General features: G+C 44.6%; 1 protein-coding gene across 1 annotated transcript; it reads left to right on the forward strand.

Annotated features, from left to right (window-relative positions):
- Positions 1-775: 775 nt before the first annotated feature.
- Positions 776-9014, forward strand: LOC118094007 (G protein-coupled receptor 55-like). The gene is made up of 2 exons (XM_035133907.3): positions 776-914; positions 7000-9014. The coding sequence occupies exon 2, from the start codon at positions 7012-7014 to the stop codon at positions 7942-7944; it is 933 nt and encodes a 310-aa protein (XP_034989798.3). The 5' UTR covers positions 776-914; positions 7000-7011; the 3' UTR covers positions 7945-9014.
- The last annotated feature ends 1282 nt before the right edge of the window (positions 9015-10296 follow it).

Below are 10296 nucleotides of genomic sequence, written 5' to 3' on the forward strand. Positions count from 1 at the left end.
TCTTGAAAGACGTACATTGGCTCCCAGTACGTTTCCGAGTACAATTCAAAGTGTTGGTGCTGACCTTTAAAGCCCTAAACGGCCTCAGTCCAGTATACCTGAAGGTGCGTCTCCACCCCCATCATTCTGCCCGGACACTGAGGTCCAATGCTGAGGGCCTGGCGGTTCCCTCGCTGCGAGAAGCCAAGTTACAGGGAACCAGGCAGAGGGCCTTCTTGGTAGTGGCACCCCCCCTGTGGAACGCCCTCTCACCAGATGTCAAATAGAACAACAATTACCAGACTTTTAGAAGACATCTGAAGGCAGCCCTGTTTAGGGAAGCTTTTAATGTTTAATAGATTATTGTATTTTAATATCCTCCTGGAAACTGCCCAGAGTGGCTGGGGAAACCCAGCCAGATGGGTGGGGTATGAATAATAAATTATTATTATTATTATTATTATTATTATTATTATTATTTATTATTATTATACAGTACAGTGTCTCTCAAGTGGTTTCAAATAAACATAATCCTGTTCCCTAATCATGGCCAAATTGAGAAGCTTGTCACGCATGTGGCTTTTAAATACTATTTCCTCTGCTACAGGTTTACCACATAGTAAAAAGTAGAGCATCATATGCAAATACCTTTAGAAACTACGTCAGAAGTCTGAGGAGTTCAAATGATGTGTTGAGAACGTTAGCTGGAGTTGACAGAATAGAGCTGCAGCTTTTCGCAAATGATGGCACTAGCTAATTAAGTAGTGCGCAGGTACATGTTTGTTTTAAGAACATCGGTAAGAGGAAGCTAGTATTTGCATTTGGGATCTGGTGTTTATTCTGCTGCAGGAAAGGCTTTGTAAAGAAGGACCTACTGTTGATTCACTGAATAACATCCAGTGTTCTGGCTGGTTCTATGGAGAGTGAGTTTGGGGGTAAGTGCTATGAGCTTTAAGTACTGATATCATTGATCACATCTAGAATTTTAATTTGCAATGCTTTATCTCCAGTTTGGCTGATATCTGTCTAGATCCAGCAAGCCATCTCATGTAGGCCTCAATACTGGTTATGGCAGACCCTGGAAAATACTTGGGCAACTAAGGGACACGGGTGGTGCTGTGGTCTAAACCACTGAGCCTCTTGGGCTTGCCGATTGCAAGGTCGGCGGTTCAAATCTGTACGACTGGGTGAGCTCCAATTGCTCTGTCCATGCTTCTGCCAGCCTAGCAGTTTGAAAGTATACCAGTGCAAGCAAATAAATAGGCACTGCTGTGGTGAGAAGTTTAACAGTGTTTCCGTGCACCCTGGCACTCGCCACGGTGTCCCATTGCTCCAGAAGCAGTTCAGTCATGCTGGCCACATGACCCGGAAAGCTGTCTGTGGACAAACGCTGGCTCCCTCAGCCTGAAGCGAGATTACTGCTACACCCCATAGTCACCTTTGACTGGACTTAGCCGGCCAGGGGTCCTTTACCTTTATCATACTTGAGCAACTCCTCTATGTGTTTGTGTGCATGTGCATAGCATAGCATAGCATACTTGAAAGTGCATTTCTTCCTCAGCCTGAGTACAAAATATGCTTTGTGTGTGTATCAGAAGCTGTATGTACAGCCGTAATCAGATGGCTGACACTATCAGCTTTGAGAGTGATGCCCATCTGTTTGTAAGGTGGGGAGTGAGGCAGTGCACACACCATTTAAAGCACATAGCTTCCCTCAAAGAGTCTGGGGAACTGTAGTTTGTTTAAGGGTGATGGGAGCTGTAGCTCTGTGAGGGGTAAATACTGTTCTCAGGATTCTTTGTGGGAAGTCATGTACCGGTATTTTAAATGTATGGTGTGTGGGCAGCCTGAACCTAGCCCTCCCATTCCACCATCCTGAATGCTGACTGACTCGAACTGGTGGAGCTAACATAGATTATCTCAGTTCCAGGTAGGCACTGGCATTTAGACCATGGTTACTGTGCCTAGTTACTCCTGCATAAATCCTCTTCAAGGAAATGACACCTGCCCATTACCAGAAAGAACAGTGTTTTGCACTTTCTTTTTTATGTCTTGACTGAAAAATGTTTTCCTGTCTTGTTTTGGGGTGAATCACAGAACTGTAGAGTTGGAAGGAACCACAAGAATCATCTAGTCCAACCCCCTGCAATGCAGGAATTTTTTGCCCAACATGGGACTGAAACCCACGACCCTGAGATTAAGAGTCTCATGCTCTACCAAGTGAGCCATGTTAGGTGTTTGTTATATAATCTCGTTTCGACCGCAAAGAATACATTCAGGTTATACCTTTTCTATTGTATAGCTTTTAGGACTACATAGCATGTTTTAGGACTACATAGCATGAGGGAGCGGGTGGTGCTGTGGTCTAATCCACAGAGCCTAGGGCTTGCCGATCGGAAGGTCGGCAGTTCAAATCCCCGCGATGGGGTGAGCTCCCGTTGCTCGGTCCCAGCTCCTGCCAACCTAGCAGTTCGAAAGCATGTCAAAGTGCAAGTAGATAAATAGGTACCACTACAGCGGGAAGGTAAATGGCGTTTCCATGCGTTGGTCTGGTTTCGCCAGATGCGGCTTAGTCATGCTGGCCACATGACCCGGAAAAACTGTCTGCGGACAAACGCCGGCTCCCTTGGCCAGTAAAGCGATATAAGCGCCATAACCCCAGAGTTGTTCACAACTGGACTTAACTGTCAGGGGTCCTTTATCTTTACCTTTATCTAGCATATGCACTTTATATGTAATTTTATTTACTTTTATTGCCTAAGACGGTTGGATGGTGGCTTGTATGCCTCCTTCCAGCTGCTCCTGCAGCCAAGCTGGTGCAAAACATATGGCTCTGCTTTCCTTTGGACCACATCCGCAAGGCCAAGGGGGGGGGGGTCTTGTCATCTGGGCAGCCCAGGACCTCCATACACACTGCCCAGGCTTGCGCCCCAAGGAGGAGGTCCCTTCGGTGCTGCTAATGCAGCAGTTTGACTTCATCCCCGGAGGTGCACTCAGTTGTCTCTTGAGACAGACAGATGCAAGCAACAATATATTTTTGCGCTTAATATTAAGTACCTTGAATGTTGTACAAAGGGGTAGGCAACCTAAGGCCCATGGGCCACAAGCAGCCCACGGGGGTCGTTTAACCGGCCCTTGAGCCGCCCCCGAACCGAGCTGCCTGCTCGTGCTGCGCTAAACCGGTGCAGCGCAGCGCAGGGACTTGCTTCCGCAGCACCAGAAATCGCGTCCACACATGCGCAGATGCCGGAAATCGTATCTGTGCAGACGCAGACACTGGAAATCGTGGGTGCATGCACAATCCGGCCCGCGGAGGGATCTCCGCTGGAGTGAACCAGCCCAGGGGAGGTAAACTTTGCTGATCCCTGTTGCAGAAAGTATAAAAACATAGTCTATTCAAACATGAAAAGAGCCCTGCTGGATTAGACTAAGGGTCCATCAAATTCAGAAGCCTGTTCCCAACACTTGGCAATCAGACCCATACTAACTCTGATATATCACTAGAGTCATCACTACTAGTAGTCAATGCCTGCTCTGTGCTCCATAAATGTGTCTGTTCGACAGTTGAATTTGCTACCAAGGAGTGTGGTGGAGTCTCCTTCTTTGGAGGTCTTTAAGCAGAGGCTTGACAGCCATCTGTCAAGAATGCTTTGGTGGTGTTTCCTGCTTGGCAGGGGGTTGGACTGGATGGCCCTTGTGGTCTCTTCCAACTCTATCATATAATTCTATGATTCTATGTCTCATACCTGTTTAAATCCATCTAAGTTAGTTGCTGACCCCATGTTTTGTGGTAGCAAGTCCAAAATAGACCAATTTTATAAGAATTAGATAAGAATAATTTATGTAATTTAACGCACACTCCACTTTCCCCCTGCCTCCGAGCAGCAAATGTAAAAGCAACAGATTTTCAAACCAAGAACAACAGCAGAAAGCAAAAACGCAAAGAGCAACGCCAATAAGTAATACACTGGCACCCTTTGGGAGCAACGGCAGGATATAAATTTATTTAATGATTTAATTAAATAAGCAAACAACAACAGAATCAACTGAATAATTTCAGTTGCCAGAAGAACACCTTTTGAGTTTCCTATAGATTTGGGGGGGGGGCACAACAACAACAAAAACCCTGTTACATCTGTCACCAATCTTGCCTCAGAAAGCGATAGACACACAAGAAGGATGCAATACCAAATCTTAAAGGATGAACAGATTTACATATGAGGAGACAGTCCTTCAAGTAGTTTTACATTGAACTGTTAGGGTTTTATAGGTACTTATTATGTAAGCCAGCCTTTGCCAGCAGAATCATTGGCTCAGACTGACCAGAGTTGGAATTCAAAACACCTGGAGGCCTCCAGTTTGGTGAAGGAAGTCAAATATTAATGGAATATTATTGGAATATTAATGGCCTTTCTCCATTGTGGAAGGCAAAGCAACTTACAGGGGATTCTCAACGAGTCTCGCAACGAGGCACTAGTTAAAGAGTGTGCCACGGCCTTTTTTGAATAAAACAACAATGCTTACCTAAAGCTAAAGTGGTTTTGAAACACAGCTCAAGGTCACATCCTTGTTCAGCAGCATATTTAAAAAAATAAATAAATAAATCACCAAGCACCGTATTCCACAGCACATTTCAAGGTCACGTTTCAGCTCCTAAACCATAACAAAAATTAAATTAAATTCTAGCAGCCAGGCTCCAAGGGAACATTACACACGCGGAGCACCCACGTACAACAATGAGCTTAAAACGTGAAATGGCAAATGCTCAGATTACTTACAAAAATGCCACAACCTTCCCTGCACCTATAGCTGAGAGCGGAATAGTCTGCCTCTTTTTTCATGAGTCGGATGCCCATGAGCTAAGATGAAATTGGGGGACATAAGCACTAACCCCTCCCCCACAGAAATAGAAAATGTTTTACATGGTTATATTGCAGAGAGAGAGAGAGAGAGAGAGAGAGAGAGAGTAATAGCCCAGTTCTTGCCTGTTTTGGTTATAGATCTCATAGATCTCATTTCTTGCCTGTTTTGGTTATAGATCTCAAACTTACAGCTGGTAGTTTCAATGAGACGTCAGGCAGAGAAGAAGCCATCTCTGCGATGCTTTTGCGGTTGTTCCTCTTTTCTTGCAGGTCTCTTTATCATCTTGTTTTTCTTCCCTTTCTATTCATTTGCTGCCAGTCGCCTTCTTTGAGTTCTGTGTCTTCCTCTCAGCTGCCTACTTCTCTCAGTTGTTTGTCTTCATTTGGTTGCAGTTCCAGTTGAGTTACCCGTAATTATTATTATTGTTATTTTTATTTTTATTTTCGCTTCCAGTTGTATGGAGGAGGCAGTTTTAGCTACTCCTTCATAGGTTATTAGGAGTTTGAATGGGTAGCCCCATTAGTACCTTCTGCCTGCTTCATTGAGTGCTGTGGTATAAAATTTACATTCACATCTGCGTCGCAGCAGCATTTCAATGGGAGAATGAAGAACATATTATAATTGACCCAGGTTGATTAGAGAAGCCCTTAACTATGATGTGATTTAGTTTATTCTGCAGTAAGACCAATATGAATGATAAGACTCAAAGCTTTACTGCAGTGCTATCAAACCCATTGGTGTCCTATTGCAGGGCCTACATGAGTGGAAGTGGCAAAGGTGGGATCTGACCCTGCTAATCATAGAATCATAGAGTTGGAAGAGACCACAAAGGCCATCCAGTCCAACCCCCTGCCAAGCAGGAAACACCATCAAAGCATTCCTGACAGATGAGTGTCAAGCCTCCGCTTAAAGACCTCCAAAGAAGGAGACTCCACCACACTCCTTGGCAGCAAGTTCCACTGTCGAACAGCTCTTACTGTCAGGAAGTTATTCCTAATGTTTAGGTGGAATCTTCTTTCTTGTAGCTTGAATCCATTGCTCCGTGTCCGCTTCTCTGGAGCAGCAGAAAACAACCTTTCACCCTCTTCTATATAACATCCTTTTATATATTTGAACATGGCTATCATATCACCCCTTAACCTTCTCTTCTCCAGGCTAAACATACCCAGCTCCCTAAGCCATTCCTCATAAGGCATCATTTCCAGGCCTTTGACCATTTTGGTTGCCCTCCTCTGGACATGTTCCAGCTTGTCAGTATCCTTCTTGAATTGTGGTACCCAGAACTGGACACAGAATTCCAGGTGAGGTCTGACCAGAGTGGAATACAGTGGTACTACAGAATTACTTCCCTTGATCTAGATGCTATACTCCTATTGATGCAGCCCAGAATTGCATTAGCTTTTTTAGCTGCTGCATCACACTCTTGACTCATGTCAGGTTTGTGGTCTACCAAGACTCCTAGATCCTTTTCACATGTACTGCTCTCAAGCCAGGTGTCTCCCATCCTGTATTTGTGCCTTTCATTTTTTTTGCCCAAGTGTAGTACTTTACATTTCTCCCTGTTAAAATTCATCTTATTTGCTTTGGCCCCGTTGTCTAATTTGTTAAAGTCATTTTGAAGTGTGATCCTGTCCTCTGGGGTGTTAACCACCCCTCCCAATTTGGTGGCATCTGCAAACTTGCTCAGGATGCCCTCAAGCCCATCATCCAAGTCATTGATAAAGATGTTGAATAAGACTGGGCCCAAGACAGAACCCTGTGGCACCTTACTAGTCACTACTCTAGGATGAGGAGGAGCCATTGATGAGCACCCTTTGGGTTCGGTCAGCCAGCCAGTTACAAATCCACTGAATGGTAGCATTGTCTAGACCGCATTTTACCAGCTTCTTTACAAGAATATCATGGGGCACCTTGTCAAAGGTGGCTCAGAGAAACCACGTTGGTTTTCCCCACTACTCCTAAGTGTTCAATCCTTACAGCAACTCTAATATTGTAGGTGAGTATGTTACCTCCATATTACATATAGGAGATTGAAAGAAAATGGATTCCCTGATGCTATCCAGTGAGCTCATGGTTCAGATGGGTTTTGAATGGGGGGTGGGCGGGGGGCACCGACCAATGGACTCATAGACTCATTGTCTCTTCCCATTTTTGAAGGAAACTGAACTGATGGAGATAAGCAGCCTTCAAGACAACTGCGCTAGTCAAGGGAACAACAGCCTCCCCATTCCACCTTATGTGGAACGCTTCCAACTTGCTATATACATTCCCACATTCATCCTGGGGTTGCTGTTCAACGGAATGGCAATGTGGTTTGCCTGCCGCAAGATCAAGCAATGGACAGAACCCATTATCTACATGGCATCCCTGATGGTTTTTGATACCTTGATGCTCTTTGCTCTTCCCTTTAAGATAGTTTCTTATCACAAAAGCGAGTGGGGTCTCGGGGGTGCCTTTTGCTCATTCCTGGAAAGCTTGTATTTTGTGAACATGTACGGAAGCATCTTAACCTCCGCATGCATATGTGTGGATAGATACATTGCTATATTGCACCCGTTTGTCGCCGTGACCCTGAGATCTCCCAAGAAAGCAGCCGCAACTTGCCTTGTCATCTCAGCTGGGGTGTGGGCAGGAACTGCATGTACGTATCAACTTCACCAACATGGAGGCCCCTGCTTCTACGGCTTTTCCGGAAGTATTTGGAAAAACACCATCTTGTTTATCACCTTGGAAACAGCTTTTCTTGTTTGCATGACAGCTATGATCTTCTGCACGGTCAGGATCATTGTACGCCTGCGAAGGAACCGAGCACCTGGCGAGCCCCTCACAAACAGGAGCAAATCCATCAATATAATCACAGCAAACCTGACTACATTTCTCGTCTGCTTCACCCCTTTGCACGTGGCCCTGGTGTTATATTATCTTGTGAAGAACCAAATACTGGGTGATTGCCAGCAGATTATTCGCTCATTTGTTCAAATCAGCCTGTGCTGGGCTAATCTCAACTGCTTCCTGGATGGTATCTGCTACTATTTCATCTTAAAGGAGTTTATGAAATCTGCCTCAACGGAGAAGAATACACAAACGAGTACCATCGACTAAAATATTCAGAGAGCAGCCATTTTGGATGTGCTGTTGTGAAGTGGAAATTTCTCCCCTTGGAACAATTTTGCTAAAGTGTGCTTAAATTCATGTCATATGGTGTTAATTATAAGCTACCTTGAGAAAACTGTGTTTTGAAAAGTGGCATTTCGATTCCTAAATAAATGAAACAAACTGTGTGAGAGGGACATCCAGACTTGTGTGTGCCAATTAAATCACATTATGTTCATAATTTCCTGGAAATCAAACCAGGGCCCACAGTGAGGACTGTGGTAAGGTAGCAGTTGTTCCCAAACCCAAACAGTATTTCAGTTTACAGGCAACTGATTTCTCTATTATTGTCCTGGTTTTTGTCATTAAATATTGATATAAATCCATTGGCTGTAATAATGTTACTCCTGTGTTTTTACCAGTAAAATGATTAGCACAGCCAATTCAGGCGCAGTTTTCTGCATTTCTCCACCCCCATAGTTCTGCCCGGACACTGAGGTCCAGTGCCAAGGGCCTTCTGGCGGTTCCCTCACTGCGAGAAGCAAAGCTACATGGAACCAGGCAGAGGGCCTTCTCGGTAGTGGCACCCACCCATAGCTGCCAAGTCTCCTGTTGAAAAATCCAGGATCAGCAGCGGCGTGGCACCGGAAGTTGCTTCTATGCATGTCTGAACATGCGTAGAAGCGACTTCCGGTGCCAGCGCTGTCCGATTTCCGGTGCCCAGACATGGGCAGAGTGGCACCCAAAATTGGTACTGCGCGTGTCCAGACATGCGCAGAAGGAGCCTCCCTGGCAGGTAGGAAACCAGGGGATTTACGGGATATTTTTTTTGGGGGGGGAACGGATTAAAATGGAGACTGGGCAGCTATGCACCCACCCTGTGGAACGCCCTCCCACCAGGTGTCAAAGAGATAAACAACTACCTGACATTTAGAAAACATCTGAAGGCAGCCCTGTTTGGGGAAGTTTTTAATGTGTGACATTTTAATGTATTTTAATCTTTGTTGGAAGCTGCCCAGAGTGACTGGGGGAACCCAGCCGGACGGGCAGGGTACAAATAATAAACTACTACTACTACTATTATTATATTTCTCTTACGTTGCAAAATTGTAATGCTTTGGACAGGAAGATTCATGGTGGGCTTTACGCTCGCAGAACATTTACTCAGAAATATGATTCAGCAGCTTCCATTCTCTTTTGGTTTACGAGCTTTGGTTTCATAATTACAAGATGGAAAGATCGATGTTAGAGAAGGCCTCTTGGGGAACTCAAAAGTCTGCTCGCTGTTTTGTGACATTTTAGTTAGCTGTAATAAAGGTATTCCCCTACTGTTGCTTTACGAGGAGTAGGAACTGTACATCCAGATGGCCATGACATTCAGTGCTGGCTAACTAGGGGGTTCTCAGCTGATGGAATTGCATGGAATTAAGCAATTCCACTCCCCCCCCTCTAAGCTCAAAGCTCCAAAACACCCCGTTTCAGACCATCTCCCTCCACAGTTGGAAGGCAATGAAAATAGTGGTGGTGTGGAAGCTGGTGTGCTCATCTCCACAGTCTCCTCCATGTGCTTAAATAATCATCTTTGCAAGGCCTGAAGACATGTATGATCAGGGCTTTATTTCAGCCACAACTCACCAGAACTCAGTTCTGGCACATCTCAAGTGGGTACCATTGTCACTGTAAGAGAAGATTTGGCACCCCTTTTTCTAGAAAAAAAAAAGCACTGGAAAAATCCTTCAGGAATACATACACAGAAATAAATAGACAACTGCAACCAGAAGTAAAATATTTTATTATCTCATTCATTTCTCCTAAAAGGTAAGATTTCTTTCGGACAAAATATATAAAGCATTTAATGGTCTTTCTCCCCCCCCCCCAATCTCGTCACCAGATAACTGATGTCCTGTTCTTTGAATCATCTTTAGCTCCAGCAAAGAACTAAGGCCTTGTCCTTGTGTTTCCGGTTTTGCACAAAGTTACCAAGGTTAATGACTGGCTTAAAACATGCCACAACCAAACACAAAAAGGTTGGATTTCCAACTTGAGTAGCGCAGAAGAAAATGCAAGCCCAATTTTTATTACTGTGCCAGGATGCTCACTAAAGAAACTGTTATGATGCTCCTTTCCCTTCAGGATCTGTACCATTCAGGTGAAATTGCAATGAAAATCAATAGGAATTTGAACATTACTCCTAACCAAGCAGAGTGCATACCTCAAAAGGAGCTGAAAATTCTGTTTGCATGGTCAGGTAAAAGTAATATGCCTCTATGTTGTGACTGCTTTAATTGGAATCACACTGAGTCCACCTCCACATGGCAAAATGTGTGCATTGTTTTGAGTTTTTCTCCATTTTGCAGCAGC

This window comes from Zootoca vivipara, chromosome 5, assembly GCF_965207765.1.
Source record: "Zootoca vivipara chromosome 5, rZooViv2.hap1.1, whole genome shotgun sequence".
Taxonomy (NCBI): domain Eukaryota; kingdom Metazoa; phylum Chordata; class Lepidosauria; order Squamata; family Lacertidae; genus Zootoca; species Zootoca vivipara.

Bases quoted from the DNA above. Each gene is read 5' to 3' on its own strand.
- LOC118094007 (XM_035133907.3), top strand. From the start codon at position 7,012: ATGGAGATAAGCAGCCTTCAAGACAACTGCGCTAGTCAAGGGAACAAC.